This window comes from Diabrotica virgifera, chromosome 1 (assembly GCF_917563875.1).
Source record: "Diabrotica virgifera virgifera chromosome 1, PGI_DIABVI_V3a".
NCBI classification, from domain to species: Eukaryota; Metazoa; Arthropoda; class Insecta; order Coleoptera; family Chrysomelidae; genus Diabrotica; species Diabrotica virgifera.
This window is the reverse complement of record NC_065443.1, coordinates 251,410,186-251,428,716: the sequence shown is the minus strand read 5'-3', so window position 1 is coordinate 251,428,716 and position 18,531 is coordinate 251,410,186. Positions and strand designations below refer to the sequence as shown.

Here is an 18,531-nt window from a genome sequence, read left to right as displayed (position 1 = left end):
CACTTGTTTATTTATACGACTCAACAAATTTTTCGTCTCTTGTCGCATTACATTATTTTTCGGCATGAGGAAATAACCAGGATTATTTAGTCCTTAGCCATACTTTTTTGGATTTTGTAAGTCCTCTAATGTACCTGTAATTTCAGAGAGGCACCGTTCCGCGATTCTGTTGCGTAGTTCTTCAGATATATCGGCACTAAGGCTAGAGTCCTGGCTATTTAGTTTGTCTAAGGCAAATTTCATGGTTGTGTCGGCCGTTATCAAAGTCAACTCTCATCTGCAAGAAGCTTTTACAGCCAGTGTCACCGGTTAAAAAGTGGCGATGAACTCATTGATTATTTACCATTCGCCAGCAGAGAATTTATCTCAGAATCAATGTCTATCAACGCTTTATCGATGCAAACTTTTAGGCTGTAGAAACTTTTCAGCGTACTGAGCTACTGCTAGCATCATATAATGGCAAGTTGCCGACTCACGGCTTTGAATATAGAGGCTAATGAAGACATTAAGTAACTTATTTCGAATTTGACATGTTTGCGGATCCGTGCTGCTGGATGCAGCAAGGTTTGCTGGATCCAGCATGTAAAAAAAGCGCTGGATTCAGCTGGATTGCTGGATGCTGTATCCAGCAATTGCAATCTCTAAAGACCATTAATCACATAACCGCCTTATTTTAGATCGTTTACGGATCTAGGCTTCACAGATAAGGGGATCATGCTACTATAAGAATAGAAGAATTTGATCAGTTGGTTTGTTCAAACTACTTATCAGAATGGTAAGGCTCTAACTGCAGTGGTTAAATTATGTTTTTTAGTCACTCAACCCTGGATTTATCAGCAAAATACAAAAGCAGTTAGACGTACGGGATTGTAAGTTGTTGAATTTAGGCTTGGCTGTTTCTTTTAAAAGTATCTATACTTTTTTGATAGCTGTAGGGGAAGTATGCCTGAGACGGCATACTGGCTGAGATGGCATATCACGCGTTTTTCGTAAACTATTCCAAATTTGGTGCCTAGTGTGACAGTTTTCAGTTCCTCAAGTTAAAATTTGTCAACATTGTTGAACTTATGCATGTTAGTTTTATTTTGACAGCAGTAGCCTTTGGAATGTTAATTAAGTAGGACAAAATATTTATTGACTTTTTTTGTATCACATTATAATTCGCGAGTCTTTACACCTGAGTTAAGTTTTTAAATTTTATGATGTTCCTTTACCTTATGCCTATCACGCCTGTATCGATTTATATCTTAAAAATGTGCTTAAGAAAAATTAGGTTAAAAAAACGGTATGATTGCAATGTTGCCTGAGATGGCATAGTAAGCAGGTGGATAAGATGGCATGGTATGCCATCTCACCCTTATGCGTTTTTACACTGCATTAATTTTGTTATATGATTGAAGTTTGTCATTACAGTTATGGATCGTTTTAAGAGGAATTCGAACCGACAAAATCGATTCCGTCGATATTGAGACAAGTGACGAGGAAGATGCTGCTTACATTTTTTGTAATGGCCTCTTTTCATTATCTCGTTCTCGAAAAACCTGACTAAGATGTGCCAAATGACTAACCTTGCCAAATTTGTGGCAAGTGGTCATATTCCGAATGTGCCGGTGTACCCAAGACTACAAAAAAAATTATTTGTGACTTATGAGTCGAGATTAGTGCCTTTATTTCAAGGGTATGCCATCTTACCCACATGTATGTGGGTGAGATGGCACATGTAATACTTTACAATTTATTTTCTCAGAAAAAAACTATAATATGTACCTTGTTAAAAATTAATGTTATATTTATGTAAATGTTCCTAGCACTGACTTTGATTTTTATTACATGTCTAACTCTATCGATTATCGATTACAAAACATTTAAAAAAAAGTATGCCGTCTCAGGCATATCTCCCCTACTTAATTGAAATTTTTCAGAATATTATCTTTTATGGTTCTTCTTTAGTGCTCTACTGGAAAATTTTGACGAAGCATTCCAATCCTTATCATTGTTAACGCCTGCTTGTAGGATCCTTTGTATTCTCCCGTAATTGCTTATTCGATTCCAACATCTTTCTTGTCTCTTGTTATGAGAGTTTTTTTACTGAAAAATATATTACTGACTTTAAGACTGGCTTCTATATAATTCATCATCCCAACAAATAATCTCTTATCTTCGTCATTACCTTTTATTTACATTTTATATACCTCTCTTTTTTTCAGTTTTTCAAAATCGGTTTCTTCGCTACATATGTCCGAAAGTTTTTCATTAATCTTATTGGCGATACTGTGAAAACCCGAGAAGAAAAAAACATCGTGAGACCAGATATGTTGCATCTTCTAATCCAAGCAAGAAATGGTGGCCTCGAGAACGGAGAAAAATCACAAAATGGAGAAATAGAGACAGCTGAAGCAGAATCAAACGAACTGAGTGAGTATTCTAAACTAGACTATTCAGTAATTTCAACAAATTTATAGAAATCGTAAGTCAAAATGGGACAGGACCTAAAATTAGAATTATTTATCCTCTGCGCTTTTTAATACTCAACAAGGGAATCTATAATAGGGAACTTGTATACATTTTTAAATATTAAAATAATATTAAAAACATAAGGTAACATGATCTTAAAACGCTTGCATGTAAAAAAAAAACAAATATTTTTAACCCATACGCTTATTACGAGGCTTTGAAAATGCTATAAAATTCAAATTTCTTAGAAGGCACTTGAACGTCCTTCTATTGGTCTGACGTCACGGACCACAACCGGGCTACGAGTCGAGCCCGGTTAAACGCGATTAGAGTATTACGGGAATTGTATATAACATTTTAATCGTATTTAATTGGAAATTATCAGATATTATTTGTATTCTTGCATAGTTTTACAATCAGTTTATTTAGTTTCAAAGTGAAATTAATAAATCTTTAGAAATTGGTACCTTCTAAAGTGCTTGAAACGCATAAGTAGATACTATTACTCACGAGGGTTTTCCAAAAGAAAGCGATTAGGCTATCCTGGGAATTGTATAGTACATTTTAATCGTCTTCAATTGAAATGCCAAGGGTAAGTTTAATTTAACTTGACCAACTTATTGGGGATTAAACAGGAGCGTCATTTGAAATTTTGATTGGAGGGGGCAAGCATTATATATACAATACATTATATATGATGTAATGATGAAAATTGATGTATTTTTTTTGTAAATTTCAGTCATTTTCAGGACCAGGTGGGGCAAATGTCCCCCTCCCCTAGCCCTGTCAAATGACGCTCCTGGGATTAAAAATACAAGATCTTAAATATTTACTAATTAATGTAACAGATTTTGCAAATATTCTCGAAGTATTACTTTCGCTTATGCCGAAATCATCTCCAAGAAACATCAATGTGTATCCTGTTCTTTTTAGAGTTAAAAATAGATGCGTTGTTTGTGTTTTACAATATATTTCTATTAATTGAAAGGTATACAATCTTAGGTCTGTATTGTAACTTCATCACTGTACACTTCAGAGACAACATTTTAAATTGTTTTGCTTCCTCTTCTTTCGCATCTCCATCACAAGAAGAATCACTTTCATTTTACCAATAGTCATCACTATCACTACCATTATATTCACTATTATCTTCAAATACAGATCGTCCTGATTCACTTTTGTATCTTAAAATAATGTTTGCAAGTCTTTTATAGGTGAAGTTCATGCATACTTATTATGTATTTTCAATAGCGACAACCCGACTGTAACACTCCTTTGAAACTTACACTGAATACCTTTCCTTCTGATTTTGATGTGAGTCTGTGTCGATGCGTTATTCAGTTAATGAGGTAAAGCAGCTTGGTTTAATTCAGGTCCTGGTTGAACTAAGTTTGTGAAACTAGCATCAAACTGTCTCTTGTCATCATTGTCCTCTAGAACAGAGTTAGATTTGGAAGCGGCATCTTCAAGAAGCTGACGTTTAACCCTTTTAAGAGCTACTTCCCCCATGGGCTCAGAAAAAGTTTGTTTTCTGTCTGGATGACAATCAAATCAGTGCGGGACAACATCTGACTTAATAATTTTGGGACCACCCATAATCTTGAATTTATATAGTTATCCATGTCTTGTTCCAACTGCAACAAATAAACAAGTTTAAGTAGGCACATTTCATGAAACGACCATTACCTAATATTTTTTCTTGAAATAGAAAATGTCTTATTAGTATTAGGTACCTAATTATTAGATAAATACTCACATCGAAATGATCCTCACAGACATAAAGACCTTTGCTACTTTGTGAAATATCCTTTTTATGTCGCCTGCATGCCTTTAACCACTTCAATCGACGTTTTTGGTTCTACTGGTAGAGTAAAACAATATGTTGGATGTTCCGACAGTTGTGCTTTGTCATTCCGGTACTATATAGTTTTTATATTGCACAAATTTGTTTTCCATTTTGATAAAGTACATTATACACTAAATACAATAATATAAACACCAAGCAAACATGACAGTTATTCGACACGCACAACTAGCAATGGCAAAATGCATTCAATGCAATAGCTCACCGAACGGGCGAACGAGAACACTGTGGTTGGTGACGTCAGAACCCAGCTCGCTCTTTTGAAGCTGTTTGAAACGGAAATTTTTCGTGCGGAACTATTATCAGTTGTTGTACTTACACTATTCATTGTTAAGGTGTAATATTTTGAATATAACATTTTTAAACATTAATTAACAATTTTATGCAAAAATATTTTTATATGCAAGTTCCCTATTGCATTCACGACCTGTCGTTCACCGTGATAATAATCTTTAGCGAACTAGTTCCTTTTATATCCACAAAAGTGGTACTTTTTCGCGATAACTTGATGAAAAATTTTGCAATTTTGAAAAAATTTCGTAAGTGCCTTGAGGAAGGATGTAGTAATGCGTAGGATTTTTTCTTCTTCTTCTTCTTCTTCTTTTTGTGGAATTTATGGCTTTGGGGAGAGCCAATTAGCTTTAATAATTGGTAGAAATAATATTTCTAACATAACAAGTAAATAAAAATACTATAAAATAAAAATTTGTTGTAAATTCGTATTTAAATTCGTATTTTGAGATAGAATCTAACACGCGACTATTCACGTTACAGAAGTGAGCGCGACTACTCCAGGGTTAATAGACTCGCGCCTGTTATATCTTCGGATGTCTCCTTATCGGATAATCGGATATCCAGGTTGTCACTCCATCTCTTCCTTGGCCTTCCTATACTCCTTTGGCCGTTTGGTGATTTATCTCGTGCTATCTTTACCAGTCTTCCTTCTCCCATTCTGCTTATATGGCTATAGCATTCTTTTTTTCTTTTCAGTATCCAGTCATTTATATTCTCTATATTACAGCTTTGTCTGAGGTGTCTGCTACGTTGTCTATCTCATAATGATTTTCCTGTAATATCTCGGACTATTCTCGGAAGAACTACAAAGAAAACATGACGAGTTTAATATACATAAAAAGCTTAAAGAAATTACCTACACTCAGAGAAAAAGAACTCCTCACTTTATGAGAAACTCCAAAGGTAACATAATTCTCGACTTGGATGAAAAAAAGGAAGAATGGACTAACTATAGAACAGAGCTCTTCCTGGATACGAGGCCACCACTTAACACCACAAAGTATACGAATACTGGTCCTAGTATTTTAAAAGCGGAAGTAGAGAAAGCCATCAAACAGAGCAAAAATGGGAAATCTCCAGGCCCTGACCAAATACCATCAGACTGGCTCAAACTTCTGGATAACGATAATGTCTCACAAACATTTATAACCATATATACGAGATTGGAATGATGCCACAGATATGGTTGGAGTCTACATTTATTCCACTCCCAAAAAAACCTAATACATCATCATGTAAAGACTTTAGACTAATTAGTCTCATGAGCCACTCTCTCAAGCTACTTCTTAAGATAATTCTTAATAGAATCAAGCAGAAATGTGAAGAGACAATGGGAAACAAACAATTCGGTTTCAGAGAAGGATTGGGAACAAGGGAAGCTTTGTTCTCAATGTTAACATTACTTCAACGATCATGGGAAGTACATAAACCAATTTACGTCTGCTTTATAGATTTTGAGAAGGCGTTTGATAGAGTTCAACATGATAGGTTGTTTGAATATCTAGAAATGATTGGAATAGATGATAAAGATCTGAGACTTTTACAACATCTATATTGGAATCAAGAAGCTTCTATTCTGGTAGACGGCAAAGAAACAGACAAAATTTGCATTCAGAGAGGTGTCAGACAGGGTTGTGTCTTATCCCCAACTTTGTTTAACGTATACTCAGAAATAATTTTTAATGAAGCCTTGGAAGGACAATGTGGAGTTCGAATCGGGGGAGAAACTATTAACAATATCAGATATGCGGACGACACCGCGATCATGGCTGAAAATATCGAAGATCTTCAATTCCTTATTGATCGAGTCACTAGAGAATGCTCCAATAACGGACTTAACATAAATGCAACAAAGACAAAGTTACTTGTGGTTAGTAAACAAGACGTCGGCCCTATGCAACTAATTGTCAGTGATGAATCAATAACAAAAGTTAACCATTTTAAATACCTAGGATGTTGGATAAACGAGACACTAAATCCGGATAAAGAAATTAAAACTCGTATAGAAATTGCAAGAGGAGCATTTATGAAACTTAGATCTATTCTGAGCAACTCTCACCTGAATTTACAACTAAGAATCAAGTTCCTAAAATTTTATATGTATCCTGTATTACTATATGGATGTGAAACCTGGATCATGAAGGTTAACATGATGAACAAATTAGATGCCTTTGAGATGTGGTCGTATCGTAGAATGCTCAGAATATCTTGGGTTCAACGCATTTCAAACAGAGAAGTCTTAAACAGAGTAGGTCAAGGCGAAGGTGACTTAATGAAGATGATAAAAAAGAGAAAACTTCAATATCTGGGGCATATAATGAGAGGTAGCAGATACAGGATGCTGCAGTTAATACTCAATGGAAAGATCGACGGAAAAAGAGGAATTGGTCGAAAGAAATATTCATGGCTCCGAAACCTTCGTCAATGGACTGGCTTATCAGCAGATCAATTGTTACATGCCGCACAAGATCGAGAACGATATCGGCAAATTGTTATGGAAGCTACCCACGCCTAAAAATTTGGGCACGGTACTTAAAGAAGAAGAAGAAGATATTACAGCTTTGCCTGAGGTGCCTGCTACGTTGTCTATCTCATAATGATTTTCCTGTAATATCTCGGACTATTTTCATTTCACACGTTTCCATCAGTCTTTTTGTGCTTGTGGTCTTGAGGTCTTGTGTCCGCAGTGTAAGTCATAATTGGCCTAACTACTGTCCTGTAGATCTTGGCCTTTGTTTCTGTCCGTAGATGTGTGTTGCACCAAATAGTGTGTTTAAGATATCCTGCTATTCTGTTGGCTTTGTTTACTTGTTGGGCAACTTCCGCTTCTGTGTCTCCATAACTGTGCATTAGCACTCTTAAGTAGCTGATACTTCTCTCTTGCTGGCTATTTTGCCGTCCACTTCCAGCTTGCACCTTACTGGATATTTAGAGATTACCATACTTTTTGTTTTATTTAGTGATATTATCATGTTGAACTTTTTTGCAGTTATATTAAATTAATATAAAAGTCTCTCAAGGTCATCTTCACTCTCTAGTGATAATATCTTCACCCATTATGTACCCGATACTAAGGTTTTTGACTTTATAAATCTGTAGCCTAATTTCAAATATGGCCAACTCCATTTAGCAAAATTTTCAGTATAGGCAAAAAACTGTTTAAACTACTTCCACACAATTGGTACTGTTGAGTTTTTTTTGTTGATTAATAATTATTTCCAGAGCATCTTGGAATAATAATATTTATGCTTTTTACTGTAGTTAAAGGGATATTTAACGTTGAAATATGGAGTTGGTCATTTTTGTAACCAACATGTGGAGATAGTCGTTTTTGTAACCAAAAATATTACTGATGGTGTCGCTCAAACTTGAATTAATTGGGAAACTGTAGTTTTGTTCGCCACTGACAGTTACTGACTTTTGTTTCTTGGTCAAAATTAACTTTTTGACTTGTGAAATTTTGAAATGAAGATTTGCTGGGTCTTTAACACAGTTTTTAGCTTCTGACTTCCAATCTTGGTTAGTCCAGTCTTTTCCTAAAAGTTTGACTGTCCCATGCTTACTAAACTCTGAATGATACTCTTCAAGCTGCACAATTGTATCTCCTTTCTTTACACTTCGTTCTATGCCACCAAAAATTCTATCACTAGGAATATATGAGTGACCCGTAACAGGAAACACAAGCTCCACTGTTGTGATTGAAGTTTTAGTCCTGTGCAGCCAAGCAATGCACATCGTTAATACAATACTATTCTTGTTTTGGCCTGGACACCCATCAGGACCTGTCGTCAGATTATAGCAGTATAACTGTCTTGAATAGTACACACTCTGATCTGGGAGTTTTGGCAGAGGCATATTTTTTGCATATCGTACGACATTATAGCAACATCAGGTTCATCTTTTTTCAAAAGGTTAAAAAACCCTTTAGCACGAGTAGTGTGAACAGTATACTCTGCTTTAAGCGTTTGCAATATTGCCTCATTTTTTTCAACTTTAATTTTTTCTTTGTACTGAAGACAGGTTGAACACACATCTGTCGAAGGACTTTTAAAGCTAATGTTGAACCTAGTTACGAATATGTGTCGAAAAAACGACTCTTTAACTTTAAATTAGTAAAACTTTAAAATACTATACAATAAAACAACACCAGTCACAACACACCAGAATAGCTCAATTTACTGCTATCTGCCGTTTCACCTAAGGCGGTGAAGTCACGTGACAGAATGAAGCCATCTGATTGGTGCTTTGTGGAGATGGCTCTTTTGTCACCAACATATTTCAGAGCCGGCCGATTTTGTAACCAAGGGTACTATTCAAATGCAGTTTTAAAATAATTGTTCTGGCCATTTTTGACACCAAAACTCTTTAAATTTGGATTCCTCGTGTTATTTTACACAAGAAACAGTCAACCTTTGAATTTTCAAAAAAATGGAGTTGGCCATCTTTGAAACTAGGCTACAGAAATAATTTCATCCATGATGAGTTTAAACAGCAGCGGGCTCAATGAGTCTCCTTGACTTAAAAAGCGCAGAGGATAAATAATTCGAATTTTAGTTCCTGCCCCATTTGAGTTACGATTCATAGATGGTGCTAGTTGCATCTTTTGTAATTATTTTAATAATTATACCGAAAAGATAAAAAGCTTTGATTTCAGTTCAGTGCTTCCACACAGAAACTCTGATGAGAATAAATTAAATTCGAAATATGTATAAGCACATAGTGGACCAGGCCATGTTTTATAATCAAATCTGAGTCATCTTTACTTTTAATTTATAGAAATATCTTTATCATATCTTTGAATTCCGGAAAGCATGTAACAGAATTACAAAAAGTTTAACTCTGAAAAAAGTTGTTATAAAACGGAAATAATATTTTCTTTTGTGTTTAGTCAGGAAGGCGGCCAAAAACATGACGGTGGTAGACATAGCTGCTCAAGCGTTGATTTTCTTCTTCGCTGGATTTGATTCCGTTGCTTCGCTATTGTCATTTACCTGCTACGAATTGATGGTCAATCCCGACATTCAAACGAGACTAAGAAAAGAAATTGAAGAAACGTTAGAGGAATGTAATGGTAATGTAACATACGAAGCCATAATGAAAATGAAGTACATGGATATGGTTCTTTCTGGTGAGTATTTGATCATTTACGAGGCTTGTTCGATTGAAACGCATCTTTGTCCCAGAAAAAATTTATTGGTAAACATATCTGCAAATAATTACCACTATATTTAAGGCGCATATTCCATTGCTTTGTAAACTGAAGCTTACTCTCTTTAAAGAATTCTTGTGCCTGCGACTTGAAGAATTCTTTTATCGTATTTTGTATTTCTTCGTGCAACTGAAAACGAGTATCTTTTAACACCATATTCAACGGCTCAAATATGTGACAATCGCAGACTGATAAATCTAATATCCTCCATTTCTTTCGTTGTAGATTTTCTTTCACTACTTTGATGACATACGGCCGAAGATTGTTGTGCAAAATAATGGCACCACGTCAGAGCTTCTCTCGACGTTTTGGTCATATTGCTTGATGAAGTTGTTTAAACCATAAGTGGACCTTTTTAAACACGTTACAAGTACACAACAGATCGACGTTTGATCGAGTCTGTCAGTCGCTTCTAGGATTGTCTAGGCAAAACCCAAAACATATAATTTTTCTTCCGACTTTTGATTCAAAAGTTAGGAACATCTAGGTTTGACTACAAACTAGAAGTTCTAGGTTTTGGGAAAATGGAATTTATTTCCAGGTTTGCCCAAAGGCTTTGGTCAAACCTAGCATAAACTAGACATACTTGGATGACACTGCATATCGACCTTTGATAGGACATATACAGGGTGTTAGTAAATAAGTATGAAAAACTTGAAGGGTAATTTTAAATGAAAAAATAATGGCAGTTTGCTCTATAAACGTATGTCCGCAAATGCTTCGTTTCCAAGATACGGGGTGTTAAAATTTTTTTTTCAAACTGCGAATTTTTTTTTTGCTCTAAGACCTTTTAAGCTATGAAAATTAAATTTGGTGGGTTTCAAGAAGTAGTTATTGCGCATTTTTTGGTAAACAAATAACAATCTTATATTCATCATTAGCGCGCCTACGGGTAATGGTCTCAATTTTTTTAAAGAAAAAAATAGTACGCTACTGAGATATTTCAAATTAAAAATTATTTTTGTATTTCATATTTAATTTATGATAAAGAACTTTTTTGTCTTTTTTTCATATGGTGCACCGTTTTTATGCAAAAAAATAAAACATCTTCGCGCATATTTTTCATTTCGTAATACATTATCAAGAACCCTCCAATATAATAATGCCAACCTAGAACAATAACAGAAAATATTTTTAAAAAGATTTTAACTCTGTACAAGGCTACAACAAATGTTCAAAATTACCTCCTTTAAAGACGACAGAGTAATTTTATCTTCACCATTGGCGCGAGCACGTGTAATGGCCCGAATTTTTTAAAGAAAAAAATAGTACTCCACTGAGATATGTCAAATTAAAAATCATTTTTGATTTCCTCGTTCAATTTACAACAAAAAATCGTTTTTGTCTTTTTTTCATATGCGGTGACGTTTTTATACAAAAAATAAAACATCTTAACGCTTACAAATTATTTGATATAAATTTCTATGCATATTATATGGAATCTACCTCGAATAATTTGTAGCGTTAAGAGGTTTTATTTTTTTTGTATAAAAACATCGCCGCATATGAAAAAAAAACAAGAATGAATTTTTGTCGTAAATTGAACGAGGAATTCAAAAATTATTTTTATTTGACGTTTCTCAGTGGCGCACTATTTTTTTTCTTTAACAAATTCAGACCATTACCTTTACGGGGGCCAATTAGTTCAGAGAAATAAGGAAAAAAAATAGCCTGTTGGTGACATAACCCCCTCCAGGCCGAAACCAAATTTTTTGAGTAATATGGACATCTATAATAATAACCTATATATTTCCTGCAGCCGATTTTGATGATATACCTACATAGTTATAAACAAATGAAGATCAAAAACGGTAAATTTTCGCTTTTTTCGTCTATTACTAAGAAAATAGTCATTTTAAACAAATTTGAGAGTAAGAAACTTATAAACGGTATAAAAAACTTCAATATGGCGTTTGCTTAATATGTCTATCCTTATTGGTTGCTTAGAAAATTGCAAAATAAATAATAAATTTTGAGTTTTTATAAATATTTATAACTTATGTAAAAATTAACTTAGAACCTTCTTATTACACGGAATGCTGAGACTTATGGTGCTTAATTCATACCCTAAATTTCGAAGAAATTGGTCAAATAGTTTAAAAGTTATTTAATTTGTTTATCCCAAATTTATTTTTTTTGCAACACTGTAAGTCAGAAAATGATGAAGCTACAGTAATACTTTGGATAGTTTATGGAAGAAGGAAATTTACAGTATTAATTTAATTAAAAAAAAATTACAAAAAATAATTATAAATATTGCAAAATTATTTTGCAAAAACATGTGACTTAAATAAATGGGGGGGGCTAACTTTGTCCCTAATTGTCCTAGGACAGTTGTTTTTCTTTCTAAATGTGTATAAAAATTCAGTCTTTCTAAATGTGAAAAAATAATTTTTCTACAGGTAACGGTTAAAAAGTTATTCTAATTGTTTATAAGTAAGCAAAAAATCGACATGTTTTTTCAAAATAATTTTACACTGTTTAAAATTATTTTTTGTCATTTATTTTTAATAATGGTAATAGTATAAATGTTCTTCTTTCATAAACTGTCCGAAGTATGATTGTAGTCTCATAATTTTCTGACTTGTAGTGTTGCAAAAAAAATGAATTTGGGATAAGCAAACTAAATAACTTTTAAACTATTTGACCAATTGCTTTGAAATTTAAAATATAATTTAAGTACAAGAAGTATTAGCATTCCGTGTAATAAGAAGGTTCTAAGTTAATTTTTACATAAGTTATGAATATTTTTAAAAACTCAAAATTTATGATTTATTTTGCAATTTTCTAAGCAACCAATAAGGATGGACATATTCAGCGAACGCCATATTGAAGTTTTTTATACGATTTATGAGTTTCTTACACTCAAATTTGTTTAAAGTGCTTAACTTTTTGGTAATAGACGAAAAAAGCGAAAATTTAGCGTTTTTTGATCTTCATTTGTTTATAACTATGTATATCATCAAAATCGGCTGCAGGAAACATATAGGTTAATAATATAGATGTCCAGACTACTCAAAAAATTTGGTTTCGGCCTGGAGGGGGATGTGTCACGAGAAAAATCTTATTTCTCTGGACTAAATGGTGAATATAAAATTGTTCTGTCACCTTTAAAGAAGGTAATTTTGAACATTTGTTGCAGCTTTGCACCTAGTTAAAATATTTTTAGTAATATTTTCTGTTATTGTTCTACTTTGCTATTGTTATATTGGAGAGTTCTTGATAATATATTAAGAAATGAAAAATACGCTCGAAGATATTTTATTTTTTCGCATAAAAACGGTGCACCATAGGAAAAAATACAAGAAAGGTTCTTTTTCATAAATTAAACGTGGAATAAAAAAATAATTGGGCAATAAAAGAATTGGCAATTTGAAATAAAAATTTCAACACCCCGTATCTCGGAAACAAAGCATTTGCGGACATACGTTTATAGAGCAAGCTGCCATTATTTTTTCATGTAGAATTATCAGTAGTAATTGCACAAGAGCTCTAAAATTCTATATTCATTTTAGAGATCTAGTGCAATTTGTTGCGATTATTTCATGAATAAAACTGTTCAAAACCAAAATTTTATTGTAATTTATTTATGTAAGTACAAGTTAGTACAATTAAACAAACAGTTGTTATAAATATTAATTTGACGGTTGAAAGTCATCACTTTTATAATTTTTAAAACATTAATTGCTATTAATTTCACTGAATGTATTTTTTCGTAGCAACGAAGGGCATCTGACGTAATATACTTGACGACGGGAAATTATCAAAAATTATCGATTTAATTTAGATTTATGTAGCTTTCTATTGGTCAGAATCTCCTATGAATGAAATAATCCCTTAAACTTTTTCATACTTATTTACTAACACTCATATGTATAAGACCCAACATAACCATTTTATTGCTTCTGTTACACTAGCTTTCTACTCCATAGAGGAGGGCATTAAAGATGTAACTTCTAAACGAAATAACCAAAATGAAATATACGGTAGAAAATACACACTTAATTATTTTTTCTTTATTTCTAGAAACTGGTAGAAAATGGCCCCAAGGAACAATGGCAGATAGAGTTTGTACCAAACCATACACTATCCCAGCAGAAAGACCTGGTGAAGTGCCTGTCCATATAGACGTGGGTGCACCTCTCTGGATTCCTATCTATGCTATCCACCGTGATCCCGAAAATTTTCCAGAACCAGAACGGTACGATCCAGAGCGATTTAGCGAAGAGAACAAATCGAAAATCAAGCCTTACTCCTTCATCCCCTTTGGAGTTGGTCCCAGAAACTGCATCGGTGCCAGATTTGCTCTGCTCGAAACCAAAATTGTATTGTTCAAGTTTTTACAACACTTCGAGTTAGTTCCTTCCGAAAAAACCAAGATTCCCGTCGAGATCTCAAAGAAACAATTTAATTTAACTGCCGAAGGCGGATTCTGGTTCAACTTAAAAAGAATAAAGAAATAAATACTGCTTGAAGTTTAGATTATTTTACAAACTATTATAGATTAATAATAAAATTTATTTTAAATAATTTAATTGTTCGAATAGTAGCTATTCTCAAAAATGTGAAAATTTCATCTTAGTATGTATGTAGATACACTTAATAAATAAGAAAAAAACATGGAATTATTCAATATTATACCTCTACCCTATATTATAATATTTTGAAACATAAAACCTACCATTTGAAAAGCGAAAAAACTTGAAGATTCAAGTAATAAAATTCGACGAAACTTAAAAATAAAAAAACATTGACTTCAGTAAAAATTAAGATTCACGTCAAGATCTCAAGGCACGTATCCACTATGTTGGCGCACCGTGTTCCTGCAACTGCTCCACCTGGTGGATGCGTTGGCGCTCCCAGACCATGCAACAGTGCGCGCTTCGCCTCGGCGCACAATCGTTGGCAGTTTATTATGTAGAAGAGCGCATACCGTATCGATTGTAGCAGTTGCAGAGAGCGCGGAGTGCCAATCTAGTGGATACTTGCCTTCAGAGAAACAGGGTTCTAAAACTGTTGACTTGTGGCATATTTGAGTTATATGTTATGTTCATATGGGATTAGCCACAGTTAGGTTGTAATGACGATTAGGTACATCTTCTTCTTACGGTGCCTATCCGTTCAGGATATTGGCGATCAGCATGTCTATGCTCACCCCACATAACAATTTCATGTTCTTAGAAGATACATAGAACATACTTTTCAGAAAAAGTATATGCTGAGAATCATCCACATTGCGAATGTGCAGAGCAGATACTACATTACAGTACTTAAACGTTCTATGTATATACTTAGAATGTACTACCGCACTTCTTTTCAGTATATACCAAGAATATACTTTTTAAAACATTCCAAGGACGTGATGTAAACCTTCTATTTATATACATAGAACGTACTACCGCACATCTTTTTAGTTTATACCAAGAACGTACTTTTTAGAAAATTCCAAGGAAGTGCTATAAACCTTCTATTTATATACTTAGAACGTACTACCGCACATCTTTGTATGGGAAGAATATATATTTTTAAGAATATTCTAAGCAGGGGCGTAGCTACCGCCGTATCAGCCGTATCAATTATACGGGGCCCCCGACATTCAAGGGCCCCATCGCGGCATATCGAAACAAAATTCCATTTGCAAAGATTAAACTAAATATTCTACAAATATTTCACTATTAAAACGCTTTGAAACAGTGTATGTTGTTTGGATATCAACATTTTGGTGTAGTGGATTCTTTATATATACCTATATAAATCATATTTACCTATTATCTATTCTCTGCCCCATAACAACAGAGCTTTATTGTTTTCAAGGTATCTCTCATTGTCAATTCCGTTGGCTGTGTGTGAGTTATTGTATAATGTTTATTGAAGAATGCCGAATTGCAATTTTTGTAATCGCTTTATCTTTGAATATTTGAAACAGTATATATTGTTCAATATTATGTATGTTCGTTTAATCTGTTCTTTATCTATAATTGTATTTATGTATATCTACATTTCTCCAAGAAATTAACGTACCACCTTAAAAATTGGTCATTTTTTATGTCTCATATTTCCTAAACCTGTTTTCCGATTTAAGTGATTTTTTTAAATGTTATAGTCATATTTTTGAACATTATCGTTTATTAATATTGTTGCTAGACAGGTAAATTGTTATTGTATACCGGGTGTGGTGTACCAATCAAAAAGTAATTTTTCTCAAAGTCACCACACCCTGTGGAATACTCTTGCATTTATAAAATACTGAAATTAAAACCCAACTATAGCCTCATGTGTTCTTAACATTCTGTTTTTCGATTCATTCGCTTATGTTGGATAGTAAAAAAGTTAGGTAATACTTTAACAACTCGCCTTATTTTTCATCGATACAGGGTGTTTTTAAATAAGTATGGCAAACTTTAAGGGCTAATTCTGCATGAAAAAATAATGATAGTTTGCTTTATAAACGTATGTGCGAGATAGTGGGTGTTGACATTTTTCTTACAAACTAACGATTTATTTATTACTCTAAAACCGGTTGATATATGCAAATGAAATTTGGTGGGTTTTTACAGAATTTCATGTTTACCATTAGCGCACACATGGGTCATAGTAACCGTATGTGCGCCAATGATGAATATTAAATTCATAATTGGATATCAAAAACGCACAATAACTACCTCCTAAAACACACCAAATTTTATTTGCATATTTTAACCGGTTTTAGGACAATAAATAAATCGTCAGATTGTAAGAAATATTTTAATAACCCTATCTCGGAGATGAAGCATTTGCACACTAGCAGGTTTATAAAGCAAACGCAAACTGTCATTATTTTTTCATACAGAATTGCCCCTTGGAGTTTGCCATATTTATTTAAAAACACTCTGTATTGACGAAAACAAGGCTAGTTGTTAAAGTACCTAACCTTTTTATTATCCAACATAAGAATGAATGAACCAAAAGCGAATGAATAAAACAACAGAATGTTGGCTATAATAGCCTAATAAAATAAAAAAATCAAAATGTAATTCCGTACTAAATACAGGTTGGAACTAAATGTTTATCAAAGTTTCTCTCTCTCTATCTTGTGTTTCCCCATTACTGAGGGATCGTGATTTACCCCAATATTTTTAACAATGTTTCTCCATTGGTCTCTATCTTCAGCCGCTCTGAGAGCTTCGCAGAATGAGTTTCCAGCTGAATTCTTTATTTGGTCGGGGTCAGACCATCTAGTTGGTGATCGTCCTCTTGATCTTCTCCCGGAACGTTTCCAGAAACAATTAAATTCTCCAAACTGTCGTCACCTCTGCGAATCACGTGACCAAAGAATTGCAGAATTCATTGCAAACGTATTTTGGACAGCCTTTTATCAAAGTTTAGGTGAATACAAAAGATATTTTCAAGAAAGTATCCAAATCATAATATGATTTGGATACTTTCTTGAAAATATCTTTTGTATTCTTCAAGAGGATCACTGTTTAAATAATTAAAAAGGGGTCATTTTTGCACAATATTTACTTTTTTCATTTCTCTGCAGTAATTCACGCTTTTATGAAGGTCTATACGATTTTTTTTTCTACAAAGTTGAAGAATAAAGCTTTCACTTAAGATTTACTAAATTAAATTTGACCCCTATTTATTTAAATAACTATATTTAAAACTTACCACAAATAAAATATGCACCATAAAATATTTTGTTTTATACAAGAAGTTCATGTTACCAGTATAAAGCAGAAAAAAAATTTCGAAATGTCGAAAAATATTTAACAATTTATGAGATATTGAATTTTTTATCCTCAGCGACGTTATTTAAAAAAGAAGTAATAAACAAATTAGAACAATTTTTAAATGCCATTTTAGAGGGGAGTTTAATTAAAATTTGAATTTATCAATACATTTATTGAAAATATACATAAAAATAAAAATAATGAGATCTTTTGCAGGTTTAAAATCTTTTAAAAGGGTTAAAAGGGTTTTATAAGGTTAAAAAACGCGGCAACAACCGCGTTTTTGCAATTGAAAATATAGTGACATTTAATAAACAAATTGAATAGTTCATAAATTATTAAATATTTTTCGACCAATTTTTTTGCTTAATACTGGAAAATAGCGCATATTTTCCTATAAAACAAAATATTTTATAGTGCTTATTAAAATCGCAAATACTAGTTTTTGCAAATTTGTTTTTAAAGTTTAATATACAATTCTTTAAATAAATAGGGAGTCGAATTGAATTTAGTAAGTGTTAGGTGAAAGACTTACCCTTCAGCTTTGCAGAAAAATATTCTAAACACCTTCATTAAAACGTGAATTACCTCAGCAGTTAAAAAAGTAAATAATATGGTGCAGAAATGACCCCTTTTTAATTATTTAAACAATGATCCCCTTATATGATTTGGATACTTTCTTGAAAATATCTTTTGTTCTCACCTAAACTTTGATAAAAAATTTGTTCCAACCGGTACGAATTTACATTTTGATTTACATGTAGTGTAATTTTATTTTACTACTAGACTATAATTATGTAGTCGGATTTTAATTTCAGCATTTTACAAATGCTAAAATATTCTACAGGGTAACGCGAACTTTGAGAGAAAAAATCACAGTTTGATTGGCACACCCTGTATATAATGACAATTTATCTGTCTAGCAATATTATTATTACAATGACATTGTTAAAGAATAAGGCTATAACCCATTAAAAAATCACTTAAATCATACAACA

General features: G+C 33.1%; 1 protein-coding gene across 1 annotated transcript in view; it reads left to right on the top strand.

Annotated features, from left to right (window-relative positions):
• Positions 1-14,290, top strand: part of LOC126879083 (cytochrome P450 9e2-like) — an 86,786-nt gene extending 72,496 nt beyond the window's left edge. The window contains exons 5-7 of the mRNA XM_050641999.1: positions 2,208-2,415; positions 9,501-9,740; positions 13,848-14,290. Of these exons, the coding sequence (XP_050497956.1) occupies positions 2,208-2,415; positions 9,501-9,740; positions 13,848-14,284 (885 nt within the window). The 3' untranslated portion in view covers positions 14,285-14,290. The remainder of the gene's footprint in view (positions 1-2,207; positions 2,416-9,500; positions 9,741-13,847) is intronic.
• Positions 14,291-18,531: the final 4,241 nt, after the last annotated feature.